The sequence below is a fragment of the Hyperoodon ampullatus genome, assembly GCF_949752795.1.
Source record: "Hyperoodon ampullatus genome assembly, chromosome: 3".
Classification (NCBI taxonomy): domain Eukaryota; kingdom Metazoa; phylum Chordata; class Mammalia; order Artiodactyla; family Ziphiidae; genus Hyperoodon; species Hyperoodon ampullatus.
Window position 1 is genome coordinate 55,139,430 of NC_136916.1, and position 12,831 is coordinate 55,152,260.

Genomic DNA, 12,831 nt, shown 5'->3' on the forward strand with positions numbered 1-12,831 from the left:
GGCTCAGTAGTTGCGGCGCACAGGCTTAGTTGCTCAGCAGCATGTGGGATCTTCCTGGACCAGGGATCGAACCCGTGTCCCCTGCATTGGCAGGCGGATTCTTAACCGCTGTGCCACCAGGGAAGCTCAGTTCTGGCTTTGAAGGCAGATTAATTTGATTTTAATTTAAACTCGACTAGACTGTGTGACTTTAACATGTTAACCTCCATGAACCTCAGTTTTCCCATCTGCTAAGTGGGCACACCACTATCCACTTTGTTAAACTGTTGAAAGAATTAAATAAGATATTTTGGGACTTCCTACAACAGTGCCAGGTATATAGCAGGTATTCTGTCTATACTTGGAGACTGTATCTCAAATTTCTATATGAAGTGTAATTCTGTTATCAATTCAAACTTGCATGATACTTCCACAGCTATATATCCTGACAAAATAATTACAACAGAGACATAGATGTTCTTCATATCATAGTACTCTAATATTTCTGCAAGGGGATCAGCAAAGATTTTATTCTGACACAACTTTTGTCTAGTGTGATCCCCAAACATTTGGGATTAAATTGGGACTCAGAGTCAACAAACTTCAATATAAGTGTTTAGCATTTCTAGACATCCCAGGCATATAAAGTTTCCAAAAGATGACTATGGCAGAATGAGTATATATCATGGCAAACAGAGGACCTATAATGTGACTCACTGTAAATCTTAAATCTGAGGAACAGGAAAATGCTTTCTAATAGAATCTAACTGCACTTACGGTACAGTTGCAGTTGCTGTAAGCTTTCTACTAAACTATACAGAGGAGTACACATATTCCTGCTTGCTTGAATATGTAAAACCAATTATAAAATAATGAGTACAGTTATTCTCACTTTTACTCTTGAATGAGTCTCAAAAGTTGAATGTACTTGACAGGGAAGGGGTGAACTTTAGGCTCTGCAACCCAGTCACAATACTTGGCAATAACCTTTACTCTCAAACAATACTAAGACATAACATCTAAATCACAGATAAAAACAATTACAAGATTTTGTAAATAAGAGGTGTAGTAAAACCATACATACCTTTTTAAGGGGGACTGTACTTCTAAACCAGTTATAATCAGGAGAGACTTTAATCTCTCCCATGATCAGCTGAAATGGAGGTTAACCCTGAAATAAAAGCATGTGATGTTTCATGTCAAGAATTCATGTTTACATCAGCACTAAACGTAGAGTCTGGTCTAGCTCTACCAACAATACTTTAAAGGATAAAACTGAGGAAATGGGCTATTTCAAGCTATATGCTATATGCTTGTCGGCATATACTTAAACTACAGAAAACAATTTGGTGAAAACCTATAATCATGGAGCAGGAAGGGCCCTGAGAGAGAATTATTCCAACCCTCTTAATTCCCCCAGAAGAAGAATCTGGTCTAGAAAATTTTAATGACTTACCCAAGATCCCATGGCTATTGCAAAACCAGGACCAGACCCAGGACAGCCTTTTCTGACACCTGACTGTCTGTCCTAGTTAAATGATTCCAAATGCAGTAGCATAACCTATCTTTTGACAAGATCTTAAGAATCTATGTTAATAAAGATATTCCTGTCTGATAAAGTTCTAGAGAACAGTCCATACTAGAAAAAAGAGTTAATGTAAGCCTGCTTCCTCACAAATTCATAAAATGCCATAAATCTCACTCTAGGGGAACATAGCTTCAGAAACTCACACATAGTTTTTAATGCAAAATACAGGAAAACTTGCTGTTCATATGGATGTGGTTAAAAGTGATATAATGTACTCTGAAAGATCTATGATAAGATACCAGAATAGACCTGAAGGCACAATAACTAGCAACAAAACAAAACATGTGCCTTTAGAAAAAATGTGTGGTCTTCTGTTGTGAGATTAGTGATTTCCAGCTTTTATAGTTGGAAAAGTCACTGACCCTTTTTGGGCTGTTTTCTCATCTGTGACTATTTCACCACTCTCTCTCCAAAGCATAGAACAGTGCTTGGTACACAGCAGGCATTATCTGTTGACTAAATAAATGACTACATCCTAAGCAGGCCAAACTAGGCAATCCTGGAGTCCCTTTTAACCCAGGTACCTACGAGCTTTCCATTAGCTGGGCATCTTCAACTTAAAGGCTACCCCTCTTTGCTCAGGGATCTGTGTTGTGTTGTAACAGGAACCTGAAAATTATAGTTCCTTGTTGCAGATTCTTATTGCCCAATGAAGAACTTCCACCCATCAGTATGGAAGGATTCAAATGCTTGTTTGCATCATGTCCTCTACCCCAGCACAAGCCTGGATTTTCCTAGCAGGGCTAGGATGAGTTTGAGACCCTAGGACTTAACTCCTGCGATGACTCTGAACTGCCATTTTAGAGGGGTTTCTCTGGACTGGTCAGGAGCTGGGGATTCTAAAACCAACGAATCTTCCTCCTTGGCCCTCCAAATCTTCTCCCTCAAGAACACAGGGCACTGAGCAATCTCAACTGCTACCTCTAACCTTGGGGGTTACTAAACTGAACCCCAAGGAGATGGTAAATGTAGACATCCAATATTAAACCAGGTTTACAACCTTGACACTGTAATAATGGTCTCTTCTCTCGAGGCTAGGATGGTACTTAGAAGTTTATTAAAATCTTAAGTGGCTCTAAAATATCAAGAAAATTATCAGCCAGTCTTATGCTGAAAATCAGTGTGCACAGATGTAGTTCTTATTCATACTGAAATAAAGAAAATCATTCTTTGCATTTTCATTTTCTCTTAACAAATATTAATGTTAAAAATTGAAGCCATTTGAACTACAGCCTTTCTCTAAGCTGGTCACTGCTTTTAATTGAAAGCAACTAGCCCATATAGTTAATTCCAGAATATTTTCTACCTGGACAGACTTGAAATATTTCTATATCATCTAAATATTGCCTAATGGAGACATTTTCTAGTATTGCAATACTATAAACAATCACTATTCTACAGGAGGAAACATCAAAAACATGTTTAGAAAAAAACCCTACTCAACAGATTTATAAAACACTTTAGCTAATTAAAGCTAGAAAGTATGCTTCTAGATTCACCAAACTTGGGATAAAATAAAGTATTCATAGTTTGAATCAGTTGCAATCTACAAACCAAACTACCATACAAATACACATACACACATCATTCACAGGCACACACAATCACTGTCATCCACTTCTTCCCTCAGCAGTAAGTAGAAAGATGTTCCTCACCACAGTCCTCAGTATTATCCACTACCACCCAATATTATTTTATAACTAATCTTGCTGGATGGAGAGATTCCACCCAACTGTAACTAGATTTTTGTAGAGGCAAGTGATTTTAACACTTGTGCTAGTTTGGCAGTACATGAAAGCTAAGATAGATACCAAATGTTGCATCTGACCAACTGACGTTTAAGTGAAAAAAAAAAAAAAAAAAAAAACTGCTGCAAAGGGAAAGCAGCTGTGAGTGGTATGAAAAGGAAGTTTGTTCTCCCAGCTCTCTTTCATCCACTTCAGGGGAATACTTTTCCAAGTCACAAGGGGAACATTCTGCATAGGGCAAAAAAAAAAAAAAAAGGTTCACTGAGACTGTAACTCAACTGGTCAGTATTAAATAAGAAAGAATGTGGACCACGAACTCAATGCTGATTTGATCTCTCACAATTCTTCACAAAAACAAAAGCACCTGCTCATGTTGCTGGGAAAAGGGCTGCAGGAATTTTGCCTTAATCCTGCCTAAGGAAACCCCTCCTCAGGGAGTGCTCTGGACACCGGGGCCTCTCTGGCCCTTGTACTGCTCGACAATTAAACTGCTAGTTGCGAGTGTGCACCAAGAATTACGTGCACTTATCCCTCAAGGTTTCAGCAGAACCAGCCAGTTTACAGTCCACTTATCCCTCAGGGTTTCAACAGACCCTGCCAATTTAGAGTCAGTGAAATTGCCTTTACAAATGTTTAAGTCATCTAACCAGTTTAACTAGTCAGATGTTTTCTTATCCTTTATCTTAATCATATGATCTTCGTATGGACAATCTGTGATTATTATTAACACCAGCAATAACGAAATATTAGAACCTGAGAGTCTCTGGGCAATGCCATTGGCTTTTTAATGCAAGCCTCCATACCTCACCACACCAGTACAGAGCTATTCTTTTTTTTAGGTTTCCTCAGGGGAAGATTTACCCCTCTTTTCTTCAGAAACTTATTCCATTATCTTCTAAACCTCATGGGAGGAAAAGCTGACTACCTGACATTTCGACGGTGACACCTCATCTTGTACTTTGTCTTAGTATAAAAGCTTTTGGAAATTTGCACACAGCTATTCTATCACCCCTCAGTCTCTTGAAGCTTTGTGCCAACAGGAGCTGGAACATTGTAGGTGGAGACAAAGAAGCAGCATAAATGCAGAACTTATGACTCCCTAGGAAAAGTGAGACAGCCTAGCCCTGCTACTTTCCTCATGCCTCCTTCACAAGCCTCACACCTGGCCCGTACTCAGCAATGACAAAGGCATTTATCACTTTCAGGCTGAGATGCAATCTCCAAAATAACTAGTCTGCTCAGAGTTCTTAAAAGTTTACAGGACAAACATGTTCCTGGGCTGCAGCACTGTAGCCCCCAAATGGTATTACAGTCGTATGCCCAGGTCAAGCGCCCCACTGCCCACCCCAGGCGACCCACACACAGATCTCCACCTTCTCCCAGTCCCACTGATGACAGCTACACAAAGGCAGGGGCACAGGCACACCAATCACCCCCATGAACTCAGACTCGACCTCAGACACACACAGGGACATGCAATCACGTGCATGGTCACATGAACCGACCCACTCAGGGCCACACTCACAAAGTCACACCGACAGAGGCAGCCGCGCACACTACAAACCATACTCACCTGCAGCCACAAACGCGTCACACACCCACATCCCCCGCTTCCCAGGGCCTCGCCCACCCCTCACCTGCCGTGGCCGCCCCCAGGTCCCTTTCCCTCCTCCCCAAGGCGGCTCTTCCCTCCACTAGGGGTGCGGGCCTGGGAAGCTGCTGGGCCCGGGTCGGGGCCGGCGGCTTGAGCGCTCAGTACCCGCAAGCGCTGTGGACCTTGGGGCGCGCTGGAGGGCCGGCCTCCGAGGGGCGGGGAGCGCAGCCAAGCGAGCCTCGGCCACCGCCCTCCCTCCTCCCGAATCTTACGCGCAGCTGGCTCGAGCCTCGCGTTTCCGGGTTCGGAGGGGCGGGGCCACGCCTCGAGGAAGGGGTGGAGCTGCGTGACTCCGGCGGTCACCATGGCGACGGGGCGAGTTGGACCACAGGGTGAGACTTCGGCCCTCTATTGTACATCCTGCCGGGTGCGGAGTCGGCATCCGCTCTGCTGGTGGCGGCGGGCGCGGGGAGGAGGTCCGAGGAGCCTCTGGGTCAGTTCTAGGTCACCCATGTGACGTGAGTACCTAGGGAGAGGTCGTGGGACTGGAAAAAAGGGGCGCCTGACCCTTGAAATCTGCCTCCACCAGCAGTTCGCGCCCTCTTGGAGGAAGCAGATGCCGACCTTTTCTCTCCGCCGTGTAAAGCTTTGAGGGGATCCCTTTGGGTTACAGGCTTTGACGAACAGGGCTTTGTATACTCTCTTTTCTTGGCAAGATTTTTTTCCTTTGGCACAACTACAGACGCCCTCCCTAATCCTCCACTGTAACGCCCCCACCTCCCTTCCCAGACTTGTGCTGAGGTCCTGGGGATTTCCGGGAACAGCTCCCACTGAGCCTCCAGCTCCTTCATCACTTTCCCTTAAAGGAATAGAGAATATTAATCTATTTATAATCATTTTTCTTAAGATGTTGCAGAGGTCACGACTCTCCTTTTCAGTAAAATATTTGGAGATATGAAAAGGTTGAATAACATGTAAATCTCCTTGTTGGAAGTCTTTTAGTGATCCTTCAACAAGATCCTGCTGAAAATGCCTCTCCCTAATCTGTGTTAGGGAAAACCTGTACCCTATTAAAGGCCTTTGCCTTTACCCTGGCAACTGTTTTGGGGATTAAGGTCAGGGGAGAATCCAAGTAAACTGCATCCTAAGTCATGACCTCTGCCCTCCTGCTCAGGAGCCTTGGTTCCCAGTCTAGAACTTGGACAAATCCCAGACGAATTTCCCAAGAGCACAGTAACATATCCGCCTTTTTTCCCCCCAATCACCTTTTCAGAATTTTGAATCAGTAACAGAAAATGGTCTTCTATTATAAGCACCACATAGGTGCTATACAGGGAATGTTTTTGTGAAAGATTTTTAACTTTGAGACTTTTTCTAAAAAACTTGGAGAGGTTTAATGAATGGAATACCTGGCAAATCACTGGTTGTATTTATGTAAAATCCATTATGGGTACTCATTACATTGTTTATCTGTCTCCCCCAGTGGGCTGGGAGCTTTAATTTAGAGCAAAGTGAACAGAGTGATTTAACCAGTGCCTGAGCTATTATGACCTGGTTCATAATAAGTACTAAATGTGTACTGAATGAACTAATTAGCAAATAAAGAAATCTATCTGCTTGTATCCTAAGGCTGTATTCCTATATCCCACACTCCCAGACCTCACTTGAGTATCAGCCCTGAAGAGACATGAACTATGGATGTGCCCAAATGTATTAGAAGTCCTTATTCTGTTAGTTTGGTAATAATAATTTTTAACTTGACTGTTGATAATGGAAAACTATTTCACTATGTAGATATGTTTTGTTATATGTATACTTTTATTAAAAGATCAAACCCAAAATAATGAATGTTTTGTTTCCCTTAGAAAAGGAATCCATGGTCATGTTTGGATCTTCAGTTGGTCCAGAACACATAGCAAGCACATTGTCCATTCCCTAATCTGAACAAGAAACATTTAGTATCTGTGAATTCCAGCTGTCCTGTAATTGCACAACTGCAGGACGCAAACTTTTAACCCACGGCAGGCCACGGTGCAGGCAGACCTGGTGGATATGGCTGGGAGGGTTCGCAGCTGTCATGGTTGGGGTCTGCTAGATGGTTCCCACAGCACCAGTCCCTGTGTGAGAATCTCACTTTACAAACTGGAATGTTCACAAAATACTCTGTGAACACCGAGCAAAGTAAACAGGTGGCCAGCTGGTTCTCAAAATTGCCCAAACCCAAGCTCTTTTCCTCAAATTTATCTTTTGACAGGATAATATTTGTTTTAAAACACATGTGCAGGGTTTCCCTGGTGGCGCAGTGGTTGAGAGTCCACCTGCCGATGCAGGGGACACGCGTTCGTGCCCCGGTCTGGGAAGATCCCACGTGCTGCGGAGCGGCTGGGCCCATGAGCCATGGCCGCTGAGCCTGCGCGTCCGGAGCGTGTGCTCCGCAGCGGGAGAGGCCACAACAGTGAGAGGCCCACGTACCGCAAAAAAAAAAACAAAAACAAACAAAAAAAACACATGTGCAAAATAATCCTAGATATCTCTCTTATGCACATATACATACCAAACAGAGTAGTGGTTACTGGGAAACCATACCAAACAGAGTAGGGGAAACTGGGAATAGAAGGGGTGTTGAAGGAGAAGCTGGCTTTAGATTTAGTATTTGAATTTATATAAGCATGTATCCATATGTTATTGTATGACATAAAATTACTTAAAAGCAACTATATTCATGCTTTAAATGCTGCTGTAAACCTGCTAAATCCTTCAATAGCTCCCCATTGCCTTCAAGCTAAAGTCCAAAGTGTATGGGCTACAGCAGGTCTGACATAGGGCCCATTACACCCTATGAGGTCTCAAACCTCTAGGCATTTGTGTATGCTCTTCCCTCCACTCAGAGTGAATTTCCCCTATTTTGCTCCCAGGAACCATGTGTGAAAAAGTAAAAGAGGAGCAAAACACTTAGTTTTTCACACTAATACCAATTCTTGAATTACCATCCTTTTAAGCTTTCCAGGGTACAATCGACTGCAGTGTTATATATCAAATTATGCTAAGAACCAAGATTGAAAATGAATGCTGTTTCCTCATTGCCCGACCCAGTCTGTGACATACACATACTATACTGGATTATAGGGATCAGACACAGAGTGGGGATTCTAAAACTGCCCAAGAAAGATACCGACATGACTATTCTATAGTTTGCTACCTAAAGGTCCTATCAAACAAGTTATATACAGTTATTTATAATTAATAATTTATTATCATTCGGGAGTTAAGAAACCTGAGTTCTATCCTTGGGCAAGACATTTCCTCTCTCTAGGTGTGGTTTTCTTTTCTGTAAAATGAGTCCAAAGTTAGACTAAATGATCTCTAAGTTCTTTCCAATTCTAAGATTTTAGATTCTATGTACTTATGAGAGCTATATTACAGAATCTTTACAACAGCCTTTCCTCAAAGCTGCTCTTCTCTGATAATCCCCCCACCATCACTCCCTTCCAGTCAAACTTTAAAAAAAAAGTAGCCTGGCCAGTGAGTTGCAACTAAGGAGCCCGCCTGCCACAACTAAGACCTGGTGCAACCAAATAAATAGACAAATAAAATAAATATTAAAAAAAAAAAAGTATCCTGGGGCTTCCCTGGTGGAGCAGTGGTTGAGAGTCCGCCTGCCGATGCAGGGGACGCGGGTTTGTGCCCCGGTCCGGGAGGATCCCACATGCCGCGGAGCGGCTGGGCCCGTGAGCCATGGCCTCTGAGCCTGCGCGTCCGGAGCCTGTGCTCCGCAACGGGAGAGGCCACAACAGCGAGAGGCCCGCGTACCGCGAAAAAAAAAAAAAAAAAAAAAGTATCCTGCACACAAAAATGCCTGCTTATGGAAACAGTATTTTGACTTCTTCGATAAGTTAATGTCTGACCATTATTAACTTGGTAAAATAAAAGTTCCTAAGCAAAGGTACCACATCTTTTGTATCATCTGCCAACCTAGCATCTCATTAATGTTTCTTCCATAAATAACAATGCGATAACCTTCCGGAAAAAGAGCTGCAATTAAAAAATCCTGGGAAACAAGAGCTGCACTATTATACTACAAAATAAAGCAGCTTCTATCTGTAGGGTTCTAGAAAACTTTATGAATTCTTAGAGGTAATAAAGACAGTGACTAAATAGTAACTAAAATAGGAAAATCTTTTTGAAATTGTCTAGCCTAGTGCATGCATATGATGGGCACTTAATTAACATGTGCTCCTACTTCTACATTTCTGAGCACAAAAGCCTAATATATTAAATTCCTTGATCAAGGATAAAAACATTTGCAATAGAGGTAGGGTACCAAAGTGGTTAGGCCCACAGACTGGTGTCAGACTACTGGAGTGTGAATTCTAGCTCTACCACTTATTAGCTATCTAACAGTCTGGAAAAATGAGGATCAATAACATTACCTGACTCATAGGGTTACTGTAAATATAAAATGAGATAGTTCAGGTCGAGTCCTTAGCAACGAGACTAGCAATCAATAAATGTTGGCTAATAATAATGGTATCGAGAACCTGCTGTGTTCCAGGCACTGTGCTAGGTACATTACATATACTATTTTTATTCCTCATGAGAATCCTTGCAAAGCAGGTAACAATTTTCATTTCATAGATAAGGAAACAGATTCAGAGAGGGTGTGTAATCAGCCTCAGCTTAAGGTCAGTGGCAGGGCTCATGCCATTTGAATCTAAGACTCTACCTCTCAAAATCATATCTCTTTACCTTGAAATTGTTTGATAAATATAAAGAAAAATGGTGAAAATAGGTTGTACTTCCTTTAACACAACGTTTAAAAGCAATAAACATTCTCTCAGCAGGCTTTTTCAAGAGCTCAATTTTATGCTCAGGTACATTTCTTTTGTCCCTCAAATCAAACCAAGAATAAAATCCTTTTTAAACAAAATCTACAGTAGTCTTTGGGTTCTAATATTGTCACTAGCTAGCTCTTGCTGGACCCCTGTTTCATCATCTCCAAACTGAAATTTTGAGTACTAAATCATTGAGCCTTTCCCGCTCTAAAATTCTTTTCCTCCTGTTAGTCTAAAGGCATCTCAGCAAGTTGCTGCTGCCATCCAGAGGAGGAAATATTGTTGCAGGCCCAAAGAAGGCATAGCAGTGTTAGACTGTGGTGACAAAAATAGCTACCATTTATTGTCTACTGTTTGCCATGTGCTTCCCTGGGCATATTCTATATGTATTTCTATTCTGCAAGATAGAATGTTTTTACATTCTACCCTTGTTTTTAAACTGAGAAATCAGAATTTAAAAAAATTTTTTTTGGTTGCACCCCACACAGCATACGGGATCTTAGTTCCTCAAGCAGGGATTGAACCTGTGCCCCCTGCAGTGGAAGCACGGAGTCCTAACGACTGGACCACCAGGGAATTCCCAGAATTAAAAATTTTTTAAATTTGTCCTGGGTCACCCAACTAGCCATGAGTAACTGAACTGTTTTGAGTCTGATGTTTTTTCAGCAATGACAAGAATCAAAATAGAAGCATCTTGCACAAGGAGGCAATGTGTTTGCAAATCCATCCTTTCAGCCAGAGTGCTTTCAGTCCTCCTTTCTAGGAGGACCCCAGACCTAAGGCCCAACATGTGGCCCCATGTGTACCTCTTGCTGGTTAAAGCTGTTACTGCTCTAACATACAAATTATTTGTTGAGTGTGATCAAATGCAGATTCCCATATCCAGAGATTCTGATTCAAGCACTGGAGTAGGGCCCAGGAATCTACATTTTAAACAAGTACTCCAGGTGAGTCTGGTTCAGGTGAGAAACTGCTCAGTCATACTGGGTTGTGGTCTCTACAGGGGGCCTGAAAGAGTGGGTCATCTCATTTCCTGAGGCCTATCTGGGATGTGCACCATTTAATTTTTCAAAGAATGGGCTGTTAACATAGAGATGGCATTCTAAACCTGGTGTTTGTCCTCCAGTACCATGATGGGCTTGAGGCTCCCTGGATGGGAAACTGCCCTCTATGAGATGGGCCTTGCACTCGTGCCTCAAGATTTCATATGTATAAACGGTATTTCATGTTGTCCTAAGTGTACCAACCATGTCAGTCATGATGACCAGCTTCCCTTTCCAGCTCACACAGCCTCACCCACAGCCCCCTACTTGGCATTAGGCTGAACTGGTTATGCAGGTGGCATCACTGGACTGGGGCAGGCCTTGACTCACTGTCTGGCCAAGGGCTAGGGGTGGTCTGGCAAAAAGATTCTGCCCAGCAAGGGCAAAGGTAATAGGCTAAACAATCAGATAGGCTCCACCAAGAATGCAGGGAGGCAGACCTGAGACCATTTACCACCATGTAGTAAGAGAGGAGAACTTATAGCAGAAATCTGGGCCCTCACTAAGGTTCCCCACTCCCTGTGGCAATGTCTGAGTGGGTACCTCCCGAGATTCCCTGCAGAAATCACCAGTAAGCTCCCAGGGGACACTGACTCTCGTCCTCTCTGAATTCCATAACATGAGCTTAGTGCCTGGAGAGGGGGGCGAGTGCTCAATACACAACTGAAAAACAACAACAAAAAGGCACTTTCACACAGTCATTGATTCTCAAAACTATTTTGGGAGTGCTGTTTTTTATCTTCAGCCCCATTTCACATATGAGGAAACTAAAGTTCAGTGATGTTTAGTAACTTGTTAGAGATCAAAGAGCTAATCACTGGTGAAGCCAAAACTCTCCATAAGAATATAATACCCAACTGATAACTCAAGTTCTTACTTCCACAGCAAAATCTTTTAAACCATTTCCCCCACCCCCATTAACTGCTGCCATAGTTCATATCTTCATGTTTCTAACCTCCCTGCCCCAGGTTTTACCTCCAATCTACCTTCCACCCCACCACCAGAGTTAACTTACCAAAATGCAAATCTGTAGTCATGTCACTTCCTTGATTGTCTATTGCACTACAAGACAAAGGTCCAAATCCTCATGGTCTTCAAGCCCTCCATGATCTGGTCTTCCAGACTCACCTCCATTGTTCTGCTCCATTTCTATCAATTCTTCCAGTTTCTTTAAAACACAGCTCTTTTTTCCCTGTGTTTAACATGCCATTTGTTTCTCTTCCATGATTCACTGTTAGCGTTCTCCAAGCCATCTCTATATACACTTACGTAAGTGTATAACTAGCTCATACACGTAAGAGTGCATAGCAAATTTATGGTTTAAAGAATGATAATAAAAGGCAATCATGCTCCCAGTTTAAGAACCACGTTACCAACCGCCTATGGGATAGTGTTCTTGTATGCCTCTGTTCCTCTGCACGTGCTAGAATCTTCTTCCAGGCCTTAGTCTGCATAATGAACTCATCATTTGGAACCTCAGATTCAGCTTTGCCTCCTCTGGGAAGCCTCCAATGACTCCCTTGAGGGTGACTTACTGCTTCCACTATACCTTCATTATGGCATTTATAACAGTATATTTGCTTATGCTTGCCTCCCCAGTAGATTGAACACACCAAATATTATTTAATCTCTGAATCTCCAGCAATCAGCATAAAGTCTGGTTATACTGTAAGTGTTCAATAAATAGGATGTTTACACAACCTGGTTTGCCTGGGAGTCCTGTTTATGCCTGTTGTTCAGAAATAATTAATATAAGTGCTTCTTTTTACTCATGAACATGTCCTAATTTAGATGACCAATTATCTGATCACGCTATCAATAAATGTTGAATGGACGAATTAATGACTGCAGAAAGATTTTAACTGATAGCATCTAGGCAGGAAAAGCTGATTATGTAAAGATATTAAAAAATTCAACAGCTGGCCACTGCACCTCCTTCCTCCTCCAGAAGTGCCTGACTCTCCTGGAGACGGAGAAGATGAGTTTGCACAGACCAGATGCTCAATAACCTTTACTGCACAAATACGTTGAAGAATGTTACTGTATT

General features: G+C 42.4%; 1 protein-coding gene across 1 annotated transcript in view; it reads right to left on the reverse strand.

The window, feature by feature from the left end:
- Positions 1 to 5,188, reverse strand: part of SPG21 (SPG21 abhydrolase domain containing, maspardin) — a 40,463-nt gene extending 35,275 nt beyond the window's left edge. The window contains exons 1-2 of the mRNA XM_079699693.1: positions 5,075 to 5,188; positions 1,064 to 1,150 (exon numbers count right to left, since the gene is read on the reverse strand). Of these exons, the coding sequence (XP_079555819.1) occupies positions 1,064 to 1,126 (63 nt within the window). The 5' untranslated portion in view covers positions 1,127 to 1,150; positions 5,075 to 5,188. The remainder of the gene's footprint in view (positions 1 to 1,063; positions 1,151 to 5,074) is intronic.
- Positions 5,189 to 12,831: the final 7,643 nt, after the last annotated feature.